This window comes from Didymella exigua (genome assembly GCF_010094145.1).
Source record: "Didymella exigua CBS 183.55 unplaced genomic scaffold M421scaffold_18, whole genome shotgun sequence".
In the NCBI taxonomy this organism is placed as follows: domain Eukaryota; kingdom Fungi; phylum Ascomycota; class Dothideomycetes; order Pleosporales; family Didymellaceae; genus Didymella; species Didymella exigua.
The window spans coordinates 217,689-237,607 of NW_022984792.1; the positions used below are offsets into that span (position 1 = coordinate 217,689).

At 55.2% G+C, this 19,919-nt stretch overlaps 5 protein-coding genes and 1 non-coding gene across 6 annotated transcripts; 3 read left to right on the plus strand and 3 right to left on the minus strand.

The window, feature by feature from the left end:
- Positions 1-196: 196 nt before the first annotated feature.
- M421DRAFT_t84 lies at positions 197-284 on the plus strand. The gene has a single exon. It is a non-coding gene; the product is annotated as a tRNA-Gly (tRNA).
- Positions 285-1,480: 1,196 nt separating this feature from the next.
- M421DRAFT_422020 (uncharacterized protein) lies at positions 1,481-3,510 on the minus strand. Its single transcript, XM_033593030.1, has one exon. It carries the CDS (start codon positions 3,154-3,156, stop codon positions 1,591-1,593), a length of 1,566 nt encoding a protein of 521 aa, XP_033447409.1. The 5' UTR covers positions 3,157-3,510; the 3' UTR covers positions 1,481-1,590.
- Positions 3,511-5,636: 2,126 nt separating this feature from the next.
- M421DRAFT_183247 (uncharacterized protein) lies at positions 5,637-8,538 on the plus strand. Its single transcript, XM_033587912.1, has 6 exons — positions 5,637-6,811; positions 6,858-7,039; positions 7,086-7,439; positions 7,484-7,552; positions 7,597-8,071; positions 8,123-8,538. The coding sequence occupies exons 1-6, from the start codon at positions 5,877-5,879 to the stop codon at positions 8,358-8,360; spliced, it is 2,253 nt and encodes a 750-aa protein (XP_033447410.1). The 5' UTR covers positions 5,637-5,876; the 3' UTR covers positions 8,361-8,538.
- A 76-nt stretch (positions 8,539-8,614) lies between these two features.
- M421DRAFT_101948 (coatomer subunit delta) lies at positions 8,615-11,231 on the minus strand (the record flags this gene model as incomplete). Its single annotated transcript, XM_033586708.1, has 3 exons — positions 8,615-8,704; positions 8,776-10,263; positions 11,229-11,231. The coding sequence occupies 3 exons, from the start codon at positions 11,229-11,231 to the stop codon at positions 8,615-8,617; spliced, it is 1,581 nt and encodes a 526-aa protein (XP_033447411.1).
- A 4,079-nt stretch (positions 11,232-15,310) lies between these two features.
- Positions 15,311-16,742, plus strand: M421DRAFT_6354 (DUF803-domain-containing protein; the record flags this gene model as incomplete). Its single annotated transcript, XM_033596067.1, has 4 exons — positions 15,311-15,324; positions 15,381-15,793; positions 15,861-16,152; positions 16,205-16,742. 4 exons carry the CDS (start codon positions 15,311-15,313, stop codon positions 16,740-16,742), a joined length of 1,257 nt encoding a protein of 418 aa, XP_033447412.1.
- Positions 16,743-17,754: 1,012 nt separating this feature from the next.
- On the minus strand, positions 17,755-19,857 carry M421DRAFT_183292 (uncharacterized protein). Its single transcript, XM_033587913.1, has one exon. The coding sequence runs from the start codon at positions 19,792-19,794 to the stop codon at positions 17,845-17,847; it is 1,950 nt and encodes a 649-aa protein (XP_033447413.1). The 5' UTR covers positions 19,795-19,857; the 3' UTR covers positions 17,755-17,844.
- Between the last annotated feature and the right edge of the window lie 62 nt (positions 19,858-19,919).

A 19,919-nucleotide genomic window follows, 5' to 3' on the forward strand; every position in this document is an offset into this window, starting at 1 on the left:
TTCCGCGCTAACCATCGGAAGATGTTGAACGTGCTCAAGAAACTGCATCTGCGAGTTAGAAACAACTCCATGCAGTAAGTCAAGTTGTTCTCTTGAGAACAGCTCCCAGTCGGACAGTCCACGTCGCAAAATTTTATTTCAATATAATGATTGTTCACATCGAAGTCTCCATCAACACCAACAACAACAATCATCTGCATCGGTGGTTTAGTGGTAAAATTAGCCGTTGCCATCCATCATAGGACAGTGTCGGCTAGCCCCGGGTTCGATTCCCGGCCGATGCATTTTGCTGTCATGAAGTAATGAACGTGGTCGAGCTGCACTGGTTTTTCGTGGTGTTGAGGTTTGCCGGTGAGGGTCACGTGTATCGCACTTTCGAAAGAGCGCAACTAGTGTGCAGCAGGAAAACAACATTGACCCAATTCATCTTTTGACCTACTCGGCACCCTGGGGTTTCAAGGCTCCTTTCTTTATTCATGGTCCATGCCGACGCTCGATTCCGAAGACAACGTAAGGAGCTCAACTCAAACCTAAGACTTTTTTCGGAGACGTTGAACAAATTTTAGCTCTTCTACTTCATAAATATGACATCCCAAGAGTACCTCCACTGCCAATATTTACTGTCGTTGACAAGCTCGAAGGGTAGAGGATCGATGTTCGAGTGGTGTCTAGCCACTGCGCGGTCGACGCAGAGAACATCCCAGGTAGTTGTCGTTCTCGCATTAACGGTATGCAGAAGTGGGAAAGTCTCGCGAAGTTCGAGGTCTTGGTGCGAGACTTGTTTTTTTCAGCTCCAGATCTCAGTTCAATCGACGGAGTGCGCCCGTATCATCCAAATATCGAAGCGGACATCGATGGTCTACGGATTGGGGCGGTCCAATTCTTTTGCCATATCTGCTTCCATTGCCCAAACCGTGACTGCCAGTGTATTTGTACCATAGTAATTCAATACTCCTTTTGAGACTGGAAGTTCTTACCAGGGTCCGATGTTGTTTACTGTAACAGTCAGCCAACCTCATTCATCGCATCCAGCTTTATTGCCACTGACTGGACTTTCCAGATTAGTAGCCGTTGACGAACAGCGGAGCTCGATAGTTTTGATTCCTGCCATCGACAGTACAATTGCCAACCTGCAGGGCTAAAGGGGTATTTTAGCCGTGAGGGATGAACTTGGACTCTTCATGATGGCGCAAGGTGTCAATACCAATGTCGTGGATGATAGAAGAAGAGCATCATTGGCTGTCGCAGCTGAAGACGGAGACAACGATAATGTAATCGTGTCAGCCTGTTGTGTACTGATAGGCTCAACTGCGAGGACTACTCGATGAGATAGAGCTATCGCAAGCAGTTTTTGACAGCCACCAGCCTAATCTCTGAGAGGGCGACCTTATTGATTCCAAGGATGCCAAAAGTGAAGATATTTGGACTGGGAAACTCAATGTCAGCACTGGCAGCGACGGAACTACATAGATAGGAGAGCATGCAAAGACAGCGCTGCCATATTGCTATTTCTGATTGTTTGGAATAAAACACAACACTTATTCAGAGCTAACTATCCATCTTCGTGGATCCTGTGAATTGAAAGGTTGATTATTGATGCCTTCCCTTCATCCTTCGTTGCTCCGAATACGAGACCACTTGATGGTGTGGCCTTGACGAAGTGTAAAGAGAGTACTCGCCTGAGTTCCTCGGCTCATCGCACGGCCAAGAAACAAGCTGTTCGCAATCATCTGCGGTGAATGTAGTTCGAGGGTTCTCACTCTTGAGATGATATGATGTGGGTCGTTGTCGAAGTTGAGAAAGTGGGAGGCATGGAAAGCTGTAGTATACATCCTTGTATTGGAAAGCCCAGAAGTCGATCTTGGAGGATGTTCCTTTCCCCGTGCCAGTTGCGCCACCACGAGTGAAACCTATGGCGTTTATTGTAGTAGAAGGGCGACTAGACTCCGTACCGACGAGACTGCGCAATTTAGCCAGCACTTTGTGTCGATCCTTGAAGTCGATGGCCTGCTGTATCTCATTGTCTATGATCTTCACTGCCCGGACATAGTTAATCCAACCATTTTGTTGTAGAGGCGTCAGTCCCATCTGTAAGCCTAACCTAAACAACACTTTCTCATCGAACTCGTAGAAGTCTCTATCGTCGACCCTCAGTGCGATCTCCACGACCTCCGCAAGGACTTCTTCCACCGTCTTCTTGCAGTCAACGACAGGTCGTTCTTCTTTGCGGACGAGGCCGAGGAGGCCGTACACCTTATCTTGAGATATGTAGCAGTGGTTGCCCGAGTACGACTCGATTGCATGTAGTAAATGATCTTGTCCGTAGCCTTTTCTCAGCATGCTCTCCACCGCTGGACTTAAGACCCCTCTCTCGAAATCACACTCAGTCCAGATGTCGTACATTCGTCGCCAGTCGAGCCAAACACCCCCTTCAATCAGTATTATAGCCTCTGTGGAAAGACACAACTCCTGCACGACCCATATTCGTGAGAAATAATTGTGCTGCAGGAGATGTCGAAAGGCAGACACTATGTGTTGAGGCGCACGTGTTTGATCCACCTTGAACTCGAAGTAATGCCCACGTGCGTAGATGGTGATATCTTGCGCAGCCCTAACAAGATTTTTGGGTCTTGGCGTGGTTCCGATGGAGTGAACAGGTAGTAACGAGTCGTCGTTGAGCCAAACTATAACACTCTCAGCCCTTTCATAGATCTTCGACATTAAAGGGATCTGATAGGTCTTTTCGCTGAGATCTTTCTGATTGATGCAGATTTGGTCGATCCAGAGGAAGTGGTCTCTAATACCAGAGTCAAGATGCTTATCCTGACATAACTCCTCGAGGAATCTATGGAGATTCTGGCTCACTTGTAAGTGATAACTGCCATTCACTGGTACCGGGGCGAAGTTAGTCACCTCACCCCATGTATATGAAAGTGCGCGATAGGTCGGTAGGTCCGGGTTCAGGTCCAGGTAGGGGTCTGAGCCAAAGTTGTAGTTGCGCACTGTGAAGGAAATACGGGTACTTGTATGCCGTCGGATACGAAACAAACGTATCTGATTCCGTGGATGACTGAACGGCTCATATCTGAAAGATGATGTACGTCCGTCAGGTTGAAATATTGGCACGAGCTGGCCTTGCCGGCGTGGGCGAGTCATGCTGAGACCGGTTCAGCCGATGTAGTAGGAACGTGTGTAAGTCTCTAGAGTAAGAGTGTCTTCGAGTTTCCGATACCGTCTCCACTGCGGTCCTCGCTTTAACTTATACACACCGTAAGGCTTTGGCACAACGACCCAAGCACTCACGTTCGCCTTTCGATGTTATTTGCAGAAGTACAGTCATAGATCCACAGTCGTGAAAGGAAAATCCGGAAGGATTTCTCACATTACGCGAGCCGTGTGAGTACGCGTCCATGTTGACGGAGGCTGTCACGCCAGTGCACGTAATTCGCCGGGGCGCAAGCGTTATGTCGTATAGTGGGGTACAGAGTGATAGCGCTTAAGGTTTTCGTGATCCCAAGGGCGATAGCAAGGCTGAAGAATGCTGTTAAGACGATGAGCATATGCGTGGCGTCTTTGGCAGCGGTTATCGTAGTGACATGATTCGCCTACGATCTATGTGGTCCATCAGGCCACCAGCGCAATATGCATGACGCGGCGCTCCCTGTTCGCTGCCTACCGGAAACCGCAAAACTGAGGGCATTTGTGTCGGCCGGATAGGAGACCACCAGGCTTCCCGTTCGCTCAGCCTTATTTAAGCAACGTACCGGCGGATTGGTAGTTAGGTGGGTGACCACTAGCGAATACCCGCTGTTGTATGTTTTTGTCTTCACATCCTTTTGCACCCCTCGAGTGAGCCCGGGTCGATCCTCGCTGACTTTTTACAGCATCGTCAGACAGGGACCGTACTATGATACCAGTTGCTTTGAGGCTTTCGATAGACTGCATATAGTTGACGTCGAGAAACGGACACCCGACGAGAGCGTATCTGGAGTAATCGTTCTTGGATCGCACGAGTATAAGAGGGCCGCTATTAGTGATCTGAGCCTTAGCCACTGTGATGCCTATCTTCCCAAGGAAGCTGTAGAAACGGCATCAGACCTTTGTTACCGATGGCAACAAATGCAGTATACCTACAGGAGTGCAGTAGCGTTGAGGTAATCCGGCGAGCTCGTTCAGAGAAAGCCCTTGTTTCTGACAGGCCATCCTTGGGTATCCTCCTCCTGAGCCGTCCTATTTAACGTACGGACCCAGGCGCTGAGGCGGTGTGACAGTAGAAAGAAGTCATGGGGGTTCAGGTGCCCCGAGATGTCAAGGTCACAGAATCGGGTCGTCAGTCCCAGAAATTACACCTGGTACAATAGCAAAATTGCAGTTCACGAAGCAAGCCATTGCCGGCTGTGTTTGTAGACGCACGTCGGGAGATGAGGTTAACGTCCACATAACGTTCAGGTCGCATGAAGGACGCAAGAAGCTAGACCATACCCGGCCGGCAGCGAACGCATTGATCATTACCATCCTCTCGGCTAAATAGAACCGGAGGTACCAGATTCGGGAAGCCTGACATGTTCTAAACCGCTGATACGTGCGAAATCATCACCCAATACACACTCCCAACCTCTATGACTGTCTCTATTATTCCCGCAGGCATTTTATTCTGGTAGCGGGGGTCGAGACAGGGGCACGCCGGCTCGTACACCTCCAGGTCCCAATATCTTTGTAGGAAGTAGGAGTCGCTCCTGACGCTAAATGGTTCAAACTTCTGATAACTAACTGTAAAGGGGGACCAGGCTGTACGAGTCAACGCGGCCATGCCCTGTAGGTAAGTGTTATCGTTCCTTTCGTCTAAATACCTCCGTGATGCTGTCTTATCAATGATTGTTACTTTTCGCGAGACTGTCGTCTATCAATTTTAATGTCAGTCTTCTCAACGCATAAGCGTCCATGCCAACAGCGGCACAGTACAGCCTGTGGAACCGGAAGATCAGTACGCGAAGCCAGTCAAAAAACTTCCCACCTGCAAGAGCTGGCCATTTGGGGCTCCAGTGATCCCGAAATCCACCATGATTGCGACTCCCTCAATCAACGAACCCAATGTCGCAGCTGGTAAATCTGTCTTCATCGCTTCCTTGAACCTCATCATCAACAGGACTGCGATGGAGATCGGAAACTGGGCCATGGTGGGCCCCTTAGCTGAGCTTCTCTTTGCCGGACCGACAGGCACAACAAACCTCTATAAATAGATGGCAAGTCTGTCTATGATTATCCACTGGTGTTCCCGCGTCCACGTACCTTCTGGAAACGACAGTACGAGTGAGGACCGTAGGCACCTAGGTATCGCCACTGAGGCCCAACCCGGCAATGCATCCGTTCCCCTGCACATGGTCCGGACTCGGTAACTAACGTTAGTGTGCGCAGGCTAAACAGCCGCTTGACTACAGGTACTTTGGCACGGGTACCTCGCTTGCTTCATCACAGAACGGGCGATACTCCCTTCGGGTGAGTATACAGAGTTTGCCGTACTGCGGGGAACCTTGCACTAGTTACAAGACGGCCGGATAAATTTTTGAGCTCGCTGTTGAAATGGTGAATCGCGAGACGATCAAACGCCTATATCTGATCGCAGCATGAGCGACTTGCAAGACTTCAGGCAGCTTCACTTTGCGTCCGCTCTACCATGACGTCGTTCCTGTTGAATTTATTTTTGCTGCTTTTTGTGGCGGCCTGTGCTCGCTGTGAGCTACCTCCATGGCGCCGACAGGCGTTCGCAAATACCACGAGTTCGAGTACATTGCCCGACTCCTATGATGTGGTATGGACGTCACAAAGCACGAACTCATCTGGTTCAATGCCAGTAGGTGGAGGAGACATTGGGCTGAATGCGTGGGCGGAGAATGGTACTTTTCAAAAGTACTGCTCCAAGTGCAACATGGCTAACACACGTAGGCACTATCTTATTTTATATCGCAAAGAGCGGGACTTTCGACGAGAATAACTCCATGCTCAAGCTAGGACGCGTCCGTCTTGCCATGGATCCTAGCCCTTTCGCCTCCAATGCTACGTTTGAACAACGACTTATCCTCAATGATGGCTATGTCACGTTCAAGATCGGCAACGGTACAGTCGTTTCACTTTGGGTCGATGTTTTCAACCCAGTTATCCATGTCAATGTCAAGAGTGCGACGAGCGTTGGCCTTACGCTCTCGTACGAGAACTGGCGATACAAAGATCGCATAATGGTTCCTGGAGAGCAGGCACAATCGAGCTGGGGAGTCGGAACCTCAGCCCCAGTCTTTCCAATCGCCCCTTTGACTACCTACGCCGACAATATCTCTTTCTCCGGCGACGATGTCCTGGCCTACCACAGGAACTCACAACTTCCGTTGTGGGATTTCCAAACAGAGCAGCAGAACCTGACCGAGTACAAGGATACGCTATACAACCCGATGCGCGACAATACTTTCGGTATTTTGATATCATCCCCTCAATTGAGACGTGGCGACGTCACTGATGGCCACTATATCAATACGGATTTCAAGGCGTGGAGTCTGGTGTCACCAAGCCCGGTAACGGAGTACGACATATCGCTTACCATTGCCCAAAACCAGACCTCGACACTCGAAGATTGGATGGCATTACTGAAGGACACGGTTAATACTGCCGCACGTAATACTCAAGAGGCGAGTATTTCCTGGTGGAACGACTACTGGAAGCGATCGTACATTATCGTCAATGAAGACGCTGGCGCGACCGACGGAGGATTCCAGGTTGGCAAGAATTACCAGCTCTTCCGATATATGATGGGCTGTAACGCGTGAGTAATGTTTGACTTGACTAGAGCGAGTGCTGACACCTCAAAGATTCGGGCAATGGCCCACCAAGTTCAACGGAGGTTTGTTTACATTTGATCCTGTCTTTGTCGCCTCGGCCAAGGCATGGACTCCCGACTACAGGAGATGGGGCGGTGGAACCTTCACGGCACAAAACCAACGACTTCTCTATTGGCCCCTGCTGAAGAGCGGCGACTTTGACGTCATGCGAGGTCAGCCACAATCGCATGCAGTGAAGACTTATCTGACGTGGAGCAGCACAGTTCGATTTCTACAAGCGCATCGAACCCGCTGTTCTACTGCGTGGTCAGCTCGGATTCAACGTCAACGCCTCGTTCCATGTGGAGCAGATCGATAACACTGGTCTCTCCAATTTGTACGAATTCAATGGTAACTATTACCGCAACGTCTCAGGGAGCAGAGAGCGACCAGAAGGTTTCCCCGCGGCCATGGACTTCGGAAGCTATCAGACTTGGGTACAGGACACAGCGAACGAGTTCATCGACATGATTCTGCAGGCCAATATCTACTCTGGCTTCGATGTCACGCCTTATATGCCGTTTATCGAGAATCAGCTGCGGTGGTTTGATCTTTTCTACCAAAAGCTACACAGTAAGCCAGTGACTCAACAAACCCGCCCCATCTGACACAAGCAGCCACATACGAAGTCTTCCCTCTTACCGGAAACAGCGGTAAAGGCAAACTGGTCATCTTCCCCGGCTCCGGTACGCATCCCCTCCCCCTCGATTCTCCCACTGACCCCAAGCAGCGGCCGAAACATACAAAGGTGCCTACAACCCCAGCAGCACCACCTCCGGTCTGAAAAAGTGCCTCACGGACCTCCTCGCCGTCGCGCCCGCCTACACCGTCGGCAGCAAAGAGTACTACACGGGCTTCCTCGCGCGGGTCCCGGACACGCCGCTGCGGGTGCAGCAAGGGCAGATCTGCATCGCGCCGGCGCTGGCGTACGACCGCATCCAGAACTCGGAGATCCCGCAGCTGTACCCCGTGTTCCCGTGGGGCGAGTTCGGGCTGGGGCTGCCCAACCTGACGTATGCGCAGAACACGTACGCGCTCGACACGGAGACGCAGGGCGCGCACGCCGACTACGGCTGGAAGCAGGACGGCATCTGGCTCGCGCGCATGGGGCTGACGGACGGTGCGGCCCGCGACGCCCTCAGCCGGTTTGCGGACAGCACGACATTCCGCTTCTCGGCGTTCAAGGGCCCGAATTTCGACTGGGCGTGAGTCTTTCGTCGTGCAGTAATGTGCCTGGAGTGTGCTGACGCGCTTAGCCCGGATATGAACCACTACGGCGCCGCCGCGATAGGGCTGCAGGAACAGCTGCTGCAGACTTTTGCGGGCCGCTCGATTCGCATCGTGCCTGCGTGGCCGAAGACGTGGAGCGGGAGGTTCAAGCTGCACGCGCCATACAACACGACGGTGCAGGGGACGGTGAAAGACGGGGAGGTGCTGGATCTGGTTGTGGAGCCGGCCGAGCGCATGGCCGATGTTGTGTTTGGAACGGCGTAGGAGTTGCCGTCCACGGGGCAATAGGAGGGGTGGGTGGGCTGCATACTTCTGGCAAGCCGCGAGGCTGAGCTGAGACTAGATTACGCTCTGCGCATCTCGGAGTAATCGACTCAAATGCAGTTGCTGCGTCAAGAAAAGGGCCGCTGGAAGGGAAGCAAGTGAAATCGCTCGTGACGTTCATTCAAATCCGCTCTATTCTATGCTTTTCCGGAGCCAACCAGAGAACTGCAAACACCCGTCCTTCGCTTCCGCGCTCATACGATCTCGTACACATCGGCGGTCGACTTGACGTCCTTGGTGAAGCCGATGTCCTGGTTCATGGAGAGGAGCGTGACGTTGGAGACCTGGGAGAAGATTAGCACTTGCTGTACACAGCTGGAGCGAGGGGTGGTGAGCTCCGCAAGTCAGGACTTACATCAACGTCGACAAACGGCGTGCTCTTGCTGAACCGCACACGCATGGGGAAGAACTCGGCATCGCTTCCGGCCTGGGCCTCGAATTCGAAGCTGCCGGAGCTGTTCCTTGCATCCACGGCGCCGATGTTCCACTCGATGCTGTCGCCGCTGACCTCGTACACGGCGTCGAAGGAACCCACATTCGGCTCGTCGGTCTCGTACGGGATTGTGACTGTGACGTCCTTGAGCGGGTCGGAGCCGGTGAGCTCGTACTCGACGGTGACGTTGAAGGTGCTGTCGTTTTCCTCGAGCCAAACGCGGAACGTGATGGGTGGGTCGGACACGTCGTCGGGGCGCGGGGCGAGCTTCCACTTCATGACGCCTATGCCCATGTTGGAGGGGAAGCCCTTGGTTGTGTCGGCCAGTTGGATGACCTGCGAGTTGCGGAAGACGGTCTTGTCGACCTTGGGATGTGTCATGAGCTGGGCGCCGCGCGTGTCGCCCGTATGCAGGTCCAGCTTGACTTGTGTCAGGGAGGCGTCGCTGATCTTGAGCTGCATCTCGCCCTTGACTTCGAACGACTTGAGCAGGCCTTCGCGGTCGAGGCGTGCCGAGATGGTCTCGGTGGTGGTGATGTGGATGGCGTCGCGGTCGGTCGCGGTCGACTGGCGGGCGCTGGCGGCGGCGGCGGCGGCGGGCGCAGCAGCCTTGGGGGCGACGAGGGGCTCGCTCTCTGGGGGCAGGTCGCCGGCGATCTGGTCGAAGGCGCTGTTTGTCTTGCTCTTCTTGCCGAGCTGCATGCCCTTCTTGCCCAGGGCCAGGGGCTTGGCCGGCGCCTTCTTCGACGCCTCGTAGCTGTCGTATGTGTCGGGGACCGTCTGTGTGGGCGCACTCGGTGTGAATGCCGGGTACGACGACTGGCGTCCCATGCCGCTCCCCATGCCGCCGCCCATGCCGCCGCCCATGCCGCCCGCCGCTCGCTGCGACCGCGACATCTCCTTGCGCTGCATCTCCAGCTGCTTGGCGCGGCGCTTGCGCTCCTCGGACGCCTCGAGCTCCTTGTTGCGTGCGATGATCTCCTGGATGCGCTCCTCGTGCGACTCCATGTCCAGGAAGGTCTTGATCTGGCTCATGGTCAGGTTTTCCCGGTATCCCAGCGTCACGATCTCGTCAAAGGCCGTGAGCAGCTCGAAGGCGTTTCTCAGGATCTCGCGCTCGTCGAGCGACTTGCATGTCGACGAGACGACCTGGGCGAACAGGTGCAGCGAGTTGATGTCCTGCAGGATGTTGGATTGCAGGTTGGTGATCAGGACCATGTACAGCTCGTCGAGGGGCTGGTAGACGTAGCGCACGTTGTCCTGTTCGCACGTCGTGTGCTGCGTGTTGCTGTCGGCGAGCTTGGGAAACGACGCGAGGAGGGCTTCGATGCGCGAGCGCTGCATCTCGCGGAACTGGCGCGAGAGGACCGCCTTGCCGCCTCGTGTGCATATCGACGCTGCGAGGACCACCTGCGTTCGTCAGCGTGCTGGCGACAGAGGGCCTGCCGTGGGCGGGAGAAGCTGTACCATGTTGGACAGCGATCAATTGGCAGGTTCGAAATAGGCTGCAGTCCGGTCAAGCTCCAAGGCGTGCTCGTGGGCGCTGCGAGAGCTTCGGTGCGGCCTTCGAGGTCGAGGGTTGGAGATAGATGGAGGGGGATGCTGATCGAGCGGAATGCACACCACCAAGATGTCGACACGTGGATTGGACTGTATACAAGGCCGGCAAGGTCAGGCAGATTGGGACAGGCAGCTGTGAAATTAACAGCCCGGTCAGACAGCTCAAATCAACAGCCCAGTCAGATAGCTCTTCACAAGCACCCATGCGCGTCGCAACACTGAACACCTGGAAGTTCCATGTGGAGAATCACGTGAGGCGGCAGGGGCCTTCGCTAACCAACGCTTCAACTGCTGGCAACTGCACTTCGACTCGCAAACAGCTCCCCCATTAGCCTTGGCGCGTCACAGACCCACGGATCCCTCTTTGTCTTCACTTCACACATCCCATCCTTGCACCACTCGAACGACCACATACTTTCGACGCGATGCACTTGTAGCTCCCAGTTCAGATTTTGCAAACCGAGCAGTACAGCTTCTCTGCACGCGTTCGCTGCATCGCCACACGCGGTTGTAACGCGCTTGGTTCGATTACACCTTGAAGTGTCTCTCCTACAGCTACACCAGCTGAGCCTGTATGCCAAGCAATCCCGATGACTACTGCCGCACACATTATACCAGCTCTCGAGGTCTCTGCACCAGACGACAACATGGATGTCCTCTCTGACACTGCCTTCGACTTTGGCGACGGCGACATCGATCTCGACCTGGACACTGCACCCTCGGTTCGCGACGATGAAATGTCACTCAACGACGAGGCCACAGACGGCGGAATCGACATGTCAGAGCACATCGACCAAGATGATTTCATGGCCGACCATGGCGATCTGATCGAGGAAGATGATGTGTACAACGACGACACTGCCGCAGTCTCACAAAACGTAGACGAAAGTGCAGCCACTTTTGAAGCCGATATGCTCGCGCCGCCAGACGAGGATTTGATTGACTACTCAGATGATGAGGCACAGCAGCCAGTCAAGATGCACAGTCCTTCACTTCACGAAGAGGAAGACGTTCAACTGTCCTTCGATCTGGAGGCGACATCTGCGCAAGCCGATGACCACGTCGAGGACGTGCAGACACAAGAGGACGAGCAGCCACTAGAGCCCACCATAATCGCCAATGAGGAGGCGCAAACACACGACGATGATGTTGCGAAGACCCTCGAGACGATAGAAGCTGGTGCCGAGCATGAGATCCAAGACGCTGAGCTGCAGCACGAAGGTAGTGACGAAGTCCACGTTGACGATGAAGGAGGTGTTGCACTTCCAACGGACGAACATTCGCAACATGACGATACGACCGCCCTAGAACACCAAGAGGAGCAACAAGAGGACACAGATCAGGACCATGAGAACAATCATCAAAACGACCAGCAGATCGAGCTAAGGCCAGTGACTGTCAATTACGCAGGGAACGAACTATGGCTGTTCAAACAGCATGACCTTGACGGCAGTGGCGACTTCTTGCTTGACGATATTTCATTTGCCAAGTCTAGCATCTCGGACCTCTTTCAAGCCTGCAGGCTGTCTCTTGGTGACGATGTCTCCGGCGAACATGAGATTGGCTTCCGATTCGACCATCTGCACAATCTCGAGCTCTATGAAGACAATACTGCTTGTGTGGCTGTGTCTTTGGAGCGGATGGTAGACCTCTACCACACACTGCAGGCACAAGATGGCAACGAGGATCCTGAGTGCTTCTACATTACATTGCAGTTCCGCCCACGCTTTGCCACACTGCTCGCTGATGTTGCACAGTATGCGGAACAGGGTAGTGGCTACTCAGCCTTGGATGCTGCAGTTTCTGCGGGTGAGACTCACTTTTCGAATGTCTTCTCCAGTGCTTCGACGGAGCATGATCACACGGAATGGGACGAAGAAGAAAACAAAGAAGCAGATGCCAGCTCTCCTGCTTCTATTCACAGCGTCGTGCAAGAGGACGTGGAAGCTGATGAGCCCGAAGAGCAATCCTTCGGTGATGTTGAAGAGGAAGAAGGAGGGCAAGAAGAGAACTTCAGTCAAGAAGACACTCATCATCAAGATGACGCAGCTTCGCAGCAGGAGTCCGAAGGGACTCAGGATGCTCAGCATATAGAATCTCAAGAGGCTGCTGACCTCGAATCTTTGGAAAAAGCTGCAGCCTTGAGCACTGCCGAACAGAGCGAACCGGAGCACGAGCTACAGCTTAAGGCGGCAGATGAGCGAGACGCATCTGAATCTCCAGATGAGAGGACGCCCGATCAGATCGCGCACGAGAAGCAAGAAGCTGAAGACTTTGTCGATTACAGTGATGACGAAGACGAGCAAGAGGGCAAGTCCGCTCCGCGTGAGGCATCACCATCTTCGTCTACTGTTCAGGGAGATGACCTCACAGAAGTTCAAGAGTCAAGCGCTGCCCCCGAATACGATAGACACGATGACGCAGACGCAGCTGAGGCTGACTTCGAAGAGCACGATGGTGACACTACTCTGCTTACGCAGACACAGTATGGCGACGATGCCAACCACTATGCATTCCAAGATTACACGGAAGACTACGAGCAGGGCGATCCGTTCCAGGAGTACCAAGCAGACGGTACAGTAGGAGATCCCTTTGAGGCCGATGGTAGCTACACCGGCGACACTAACCAAGATCTCGCCGACTACAACTTCCAAGAGATGGATGGAGAGATCAACCTTGGCTTTGGCGAGCAGCCACTGGACGACGCCAATCATGGCGATTATGGCGACGAGACGTACGAGGCTGTTGGGGATACCACGCACGCTGATGCTCTCCTGGATCTTGACAATGCCCCGGAGTGGGCCGTAGACGCAGACCCCGCCTCAGATCTTCCGGGAGATGATGCAGTTCTATTGCATGATGACACGACGGCCCAAGGAGACGAAGAGGGTGGCGTGGTTGAACAGCCTGGGGCTACAACGTCTTCGGCTGCAGACCTTGCGTTGACCTCTCACAAACCATTGTCTACTCAGGGACAGAAACGGTCAATCGATGAGGTCAGCGACGGGATTGAAGATGCACCCGACTCGACAGGTACGAGTCCAGTCCCACCACGCAAACGAGCTCGATGCTGACATTTGCTTGCCAGACGCAAAAAAAGCCAGGGTGTGAAGCGCGCCACCCTCGGAATCTTTCCAAGGTCTTCCAAGGTCTTCCAAGTACTAACCTTTAGCTTTCTTCTTTGAGCACTGCGCGTATCTGCTGGACCCTTTGATCGTCTCGTCGAACACGTACTGCACTATGCTGTCCGCCTCTTCGGCGCGTTAACACGGACACGGCACCCGGATTTGTTTTGGCAGCATCTACTAACAATGTACTAACGACAGTTTTGATACCTAAGAACCCTCATAACCTCGTTGCTTCCTCGTGAAGGGCGCCAGGATAGCGCAACAGCAAGGTATGTCAGTGTCTATACACAGCTTGTTCCTCTGGACGATTAGAAAAGGAAGAAGAAACCAAACACATGATTGAGGAGTTGTGGTGGTGCACACACATGGGATGTTGGGTTCTGGCGTTTGGGAGGCATGGAGCCGATGGCGACGATACCCCGGGGTTCTTGAGGAAGGCTTTTGCTCAGCGTTCTGCTCAGCCACATTTGGCACGTCAGGATAGTCAGGACGCACGCGTGGCTGCGAGGAGACCACGGAGACGAGTTGCGTCACTAGGTATTCACGAGAGCAGTAGTAGGAATCAACAATAATTAGCTGTGGGGTCGGCAAAGATGTATTTCTGGCATCTCTCGGCAGCCTCGTGTTCCGCTGACGTCGCCCGGATGCTGCGGTTGGACGATTCGTATCCTCTATACCATATCTACTTTGACAACTCGTTTGGTCTGCAGAGTCGTATTCGTGTGAAACCAGCATCTGCATTCGTGTTCTGCGGAAAGCGTGGTTGATGGCGACTATAGACACGTGTTCTTGAGACGCGGCCAGCCAATATTGACGGTGGCTTCGACGGCCCAAACTCCAATCGCGAGCAAAAGACTGGCGAGAAGCGAGGATGCGCGATTGCAAGGGCTGTCCGTCGAGAAGCAAAGAATTCAGGATCGACCGACACTTCTGCACAGCCTGACGTGCAGTTCCACTACTGAGTTTACGGCGTTGGGCGTGTCATGGCCTTGGCCCTGTGAAAGTTTGGTGTTGCACGAGCGCCCCTGCATCGACCTAGCGTTCGGCGCTGGGCTCGGTTCATGGTCCCCCTGCCGAGCCGGCTCCCTCGCTGGCCCCTCGCTGGCTTTGGAGGCTGAGCAACGGAGGCCCATGGTGAGACGGTACCTGAGCGATGGCGCCACTTGACACTTGTTGAATTGAGTTGGATAAGGTATCGATAGCCGGCTGTTCCCCAGATTGGGCTTGTGCGCGCTTGTGCCTGTGCTCCTGCTCGTGCTCGACTCTCGCTCTCCTGTCTTCGTGGAGAAACAATAATTAGGTATTCTACTGTCGCTACTGCAACAACCACGTCCTGCAACAGTGCAACGTAACGACCGCGCACTGCTAGCCGTCCTGCCCCTCGCCTGCTTCCCTTGACGCTGCAGGTGACGAGAGTTGCACACGCGTGGCCCCACAGCGCCTTCCTCTGCCTGCCTCCCTTGTGGCATACGTCCCTCGCTGGCGTTTGGTGAAACGCGCAGTGATTCCAGGGCCCGGGCTGCCGCCGACATCGACGCAGTTCCGCGTTGCCACCTCGAAGATCCGGCGGACTGCGCGAGCGACGGCGCGCAGAGCTCAAGTGCTGAGGTCTGCACGCGTCTACCACCTGAGGTCTGCACGCGACTACTGCCATCGCCTGCGCTCCTCGCGTTACCACCGCTGCTGTCACACGGCGCAATCGGGCGCATCTCCACACACCCATCCGTAACCACATCTGCCCGGCTAGGCGACAGTCGCGCAGCGGCATCATGGTCGAAGACAAGTACGCTGCAGCGCCCACCGCCCGCCGCCCAACGGACCACCCGCTGACCGTGCCAGATATGTCGGCCTCTGCCTCGCAGTCTCGTCGTCGCTGGCCATCGGCGCCAGCTTCGTCATCACCAAAAAGGGCCTCAACGCGTCCATGGAGAAGCACGGCTTCGATGGCGATGGCTACTCGTACCTGCGCAACTCGACGTGGTGGGCTGGCATCATCACAATGGTCCTAGGCGAGATCTTCAACTTCGCCGCCTACGCCTTTGCGCCTGCCATCCTCGTCACCCCGCTCGGCGCCCTGAGTGTGCTCATCGGCGCCGTGCTGGGCAGCTATTTCCTCGACGAGCAGCTAGGCCTCTTGGGCAAGATTGGCTGTGCCATCTGCTTGATTGGAAGCGTCATCATTGTGCTGCATGCGCCGCCGGACAAGGAGGTGTCGTCGGTCGACGAGATCCTGAACCTGGCGCTCCAGCCCGGTACGTTTTCTACTTTGCTATTCAAAACGCTAATAAAAACGCTGGCGGCATAGCTAACAACGTCAAGGCTTCCTCGTCTACTGCCTCTTCGTCGCCGTCTTCTCTGTCTTCATGATCTACAAAATCGCCCCCAAGCACGGCCGCAAGAACCCGCTGATTTACCTCTCCATCTGCGCCACCACCGGCTCCGTCTCCATCATGTTCATCAAGGCCTTCGGTATCGCGCTGAAGATGACATTCGCGGGTAACAACCAGTTCACGCACCCCTCGACCTACGTCTTCGTCATCATAGTCGTGGGCTGCATCCTCACGCAGATGAACTACTTCAACAAAGCGCTCAGCCAGTTCAGCACCAACATGTACGTCCCTCGAAACCCTTGTCAAGAAACCGCCCATACTAACACACTGCAGCGTCAATCCCCTCTACTACGTGACCTTTACGACCTTCACCCTCATCGCCTCCTGCCTGCTCTTCCAGGGCTTCAACACAACCTCGGCCGTCAACACAATCTCCCTGCTCTGCGGCTTCCTGATCATCTTCTCCGGCGTGTACCTCCTCAACCTCAGCCGCGACGATCCCAACGCCGGCCACACGCTGGGCAACGCGCTCTCGGACGGCATCCCAAGCGACGCCATGAGCGGCTTCCCCACACGGCGCAGCATGCAAGCCCGGCGGAGTCAGGAACTGTACTTGCAGAGCAACGGCAGCAGCGCGGGGCGCCGCAGCCATGGCGCCGAGGGCGCGGGGCTGATGCACGACTACGACGTTGAGAACCAGTTCGAGCTGGGCGACCTCGCGGACAGCGACGACGACGAGCACGCGAAGAAGGGAGCGAGCTTCGACGAGGAGGGCCGCTTGGGCGGCAGAGCGAGCTCGGGGAGTAACATGCGCAGCTTGAGGGTCCAGAGGGACTCGATCCAGCCCAAGCGCACCTCAAGCCCGCGCTAGAAGGGCGAGGTTGAGAAGCCTTGGTCGTAGCACCATGCGCAGACACGTGCACAGGACGAGAACGAGGACGACGAGGCGTTCAGGACATGGCATTGGGCGCTTCTTCTTTGCATGCGCACCACGTTGTATTTGTATCACGGTTGGTATACCCACGGGAAAGGGCGGGCTTTCTACGCATGGCATGGCATGGCATCGCGTTTCGAGGCACGAAAAGAATATCACATCATCTTTGGCGTTCACCCATCCACGTCCACCCGAGTCCCTCCACCACCCTGACTAGTGCGCTCGCAGCCATCCAACGCCGCCGTAACTCAACACGCTCCCGAGTCCATCGGCCACGCCTCAGTATGTGCCGTTGATCGCGTCGCACTACGCCGGCACAGTCTGCACTACACCTCCCCCCTACAGCCCGCTCATAACCGTATCCCCCTCCCCATCCCCCTCCCCATCCTCCGCTCCACCCCCCTCGCCGCCATCCCCCCTCAGCGCCTGATCCTCCAAATCCAACACCCGATAATGCCGCCCGTCCTGCGCAAGCACAACAACGACTCCGCGCCCCTTGCGTCCGCTGACAACGAGCTTGTGCGGCACGAACCGCTCACCCGCGGCGAAGGCGTGGATCGTGTATCCTCGCGCCGCGGCGGGGATGAGTGTCTGCGCCTCTGGAGCAGACGGAGAGGGTGGGGAGCCTGTGGGTAGACAGCGACTTGCCGCGTCGATGGGGAGGCTGGAGTATGGGAGTGTGTCGCTCGGCGCTGCTTCTCCTTCGCTGGCGCCGGCGTGCGGGGGCGCGTATGGGATGCGCAGGATGCTGTAGGTGGGGGTGGATTCAGAGTCTCCGCTGGAAGCGGGGTGGGCGCTGGGTTCTGGCGTGTGGAGTAGCACGAGGAGCGACGAGTCGGAAGCAAAGCACAGCGAGGTGATTGTACCGGGGAACCGGAGGGAGGCGGTGCTGTGGCTGTGGAGATCGCGCGGCAAAGAGGTTATGGCGCTGGCGTGGGTGAGGCGGTGGATGGTCAGTGTTTGTGAGGCCGGGCCAGAGACGGCGATGTATGTTGATAGCGTGGGTGTTGGGGGCGAGGATGTGGGGCGCTGCGTTCTGTTAGTCGTGTCGTGGGCTCGAAGAGAATGTTGGCGTGAGACGAACCTCGTAGACAATCCGCATGTCTACGGTGTCATTCCCTTCGGGGGAAGAGGGAGAGAGAGCGATGCCGCTGTTCATCTGCATCCCGCTCTCCTGCCACTTGCTGACCTGCCGCAGCAAGCCTGTCGTGCCTTTTGCCAAATGCCCCAGGACATGCTCCAGACACAGTGCGTCAGGTCTCCAGTTCTGTCCTTCCTCACACACGCCAATCGCTCTCTTTGTATCTTCATAGCTTGCGCCCTCTTTCCGCTTGTCTTCTGCTTCCAGCATAATCTCAGGCATCAGAAACGGCTTGAGACTGCTCTGCTGCAAGCCGTGTCGAACATACTCAAGCACCAACCCGATATCCACACCCGAATCTCGCCCCTCCATCTCAGCACGACCCTGGCTGTCGGGCTCGGTGGCTTCGAAGTCGATGACGAAGCGTAGCCACCTGCTGAAAGCGTCAAACTGCCTTCTCTCGTCTGCGACATACGATAACACTGTGTGAGCTAGGAGTCGCATGTTCCTGAGCACGTCGAGAAGCGCTGCAAACTGGCTCGCGGGGCCGCTGAAGATCCAGTCCGAGTCGTGGTACATCGCCAGCCCACGGAGGCGCGATATAACCGTGGCTGTGCGGTCGAGCGCCGGGATCAGATTCTCGTGCACCATCGCCTGTAATATCGTGAGCGAGGTTGTTACCGTGTTGTCCCAGCGCTTATGTCCCTGTTCGGTGAGCTCGTCGATAAGCCATTCGCGAATGAGAGGTGGACAGGCGCCGGTGCAGGCCAGGTGGAAGAGGTTTGTCGTAAGATCACCTTGGCTCTTTTCTTCAAGCGTTTCGGTGATGTTCATCATGAACTTCGAGGGGAGGTCGGTGGCTTGTTTGAAGAATGTGCGGATGCGCTGGAGGCATTGTGTTATGTAGAGGAGAAGATTTTGCAGCTGCGAAGTTTTGGAGGCGATGAGGTGGAGGTATATGCCTGCGCTAGGGATGAAATTTAGTGTGAGGGGAACGAAGGTAATGTTCCTCGTCTTCGTATATGAGGAGGTGGTCCGCATGAGAAGGCCGTGGCTGCAGCCATACGGATGACTTGTGTGCAGCAATGGAGTGCTGTCGATGTTCCAGGCTGGCGGTAGTCTGACCGTGACTGTCTCCAAGAAATTGTAGATGGAAAGATGTACCGTTCCGCGTTCCGAGCACCGGATGAACATGTCTACCGAGTTGTGGTCCTTCAAGTGATGCGAATGCAGCGAGGCGTCGACCTCAGCCTGCGAACTAAACGCGCCCGCATCTGCCTGGCTCACCCTCATGAATGGCAGCGCGGGTGGCAGCGGAATTGCAGGCAGCTTCGGTAACAGCGTCTCGACGTCCATAACGGCCAGCTGATCCGGCAGATCAGGCGCACAATCCAGCGCATGCAAATCAGGCTGTCTCTGCAGGAAATCTTCAACGTCCGCGCCATCCTTCGCCTCATCCCACTCTTCCGTCGTAAGGTCAAACCCTCGCGTAGCTTTCCTCGTCCTGCTCTGGACCGCCTCGACATCAATGAAGTTTAACCCCCACCCGATACACTTCACTCTCCCCTCCTCTCCTCCTCTTGACGCATCTTTCGGCAGCTCCAGATCCTTCAACCCTATCTTCCCCGTCTCAGCGCTGACGAGGTCCGTCTTGCCGTCGCTCCAGCTGACCGCAATACTCTTGCCATTGAACTCCCATTGAATCGTGTCCACGGCCACATCCTCATTCTTGCGCTTCAGACCAAATGCTCGCTGCCCGTTGAGGCGGTACACGTCCAGATTCTCCTCAGTGGTCACCACAGCGATCAGGTCCATGGTCGGGCAGTAGGCCATTAGGTGCGGGTGAATGGGGTGGAGCAGGATTTTATCTGCTTGTTGGAGCAATGTAGGCGCGCTGGAGGAGTCCATTTTGGCGTTGAAGTGGCCCTCAGGCCGGGATGAAGCTGGTTCGGTTGAAAGAGTGAAGATGAGGGTTGTTTGTTTGATGTGGAGCCAATGGCGAATTGGGGTTAGTGCTCTCGCGTGGTCACGAT

Excerpts from the sequence above, each read along its gene's own strand:
- M421DRAFT_183292 (XM_033587913.1), bottom strand. The coding sequence starts at position 19,794 with ATGGACTCCTCCAGCGCGCCTACATTGCTCCAACAAGCAGATAAAATC.
- M421DRAFT_183247 (XM_033587912.1), top strand. The coding sequence starts at position 5,877 with ATGCGTGGGCGGAGAATGGTACTTTTCAAAAGTACTGCTCCAAGTGCA. Across the intron at positions 6,812-6,857 it reads TATATGATGGGCTGTAACGC|ATTCGGGCAATGGCCCACCA; the intron begins GTGAGTAATGTT and ends GACACCTCAAAG. Across the intron at positions 8,072-8,122 it reads GGCCCGAATTTCGACTGGGC|CCCGGATATGAACCACTACG; the intron begins GTGAGTCTTTCG and ends TGACGCGCTTAG.
- M421DRAFT_422020 (XM_033593030.1), bottom strand. The coding sequence starts at position 3,156 with ATGACTCGCCCACGCCGGCAAGGCCAGCTCGTGCCAATATTTCAACCT.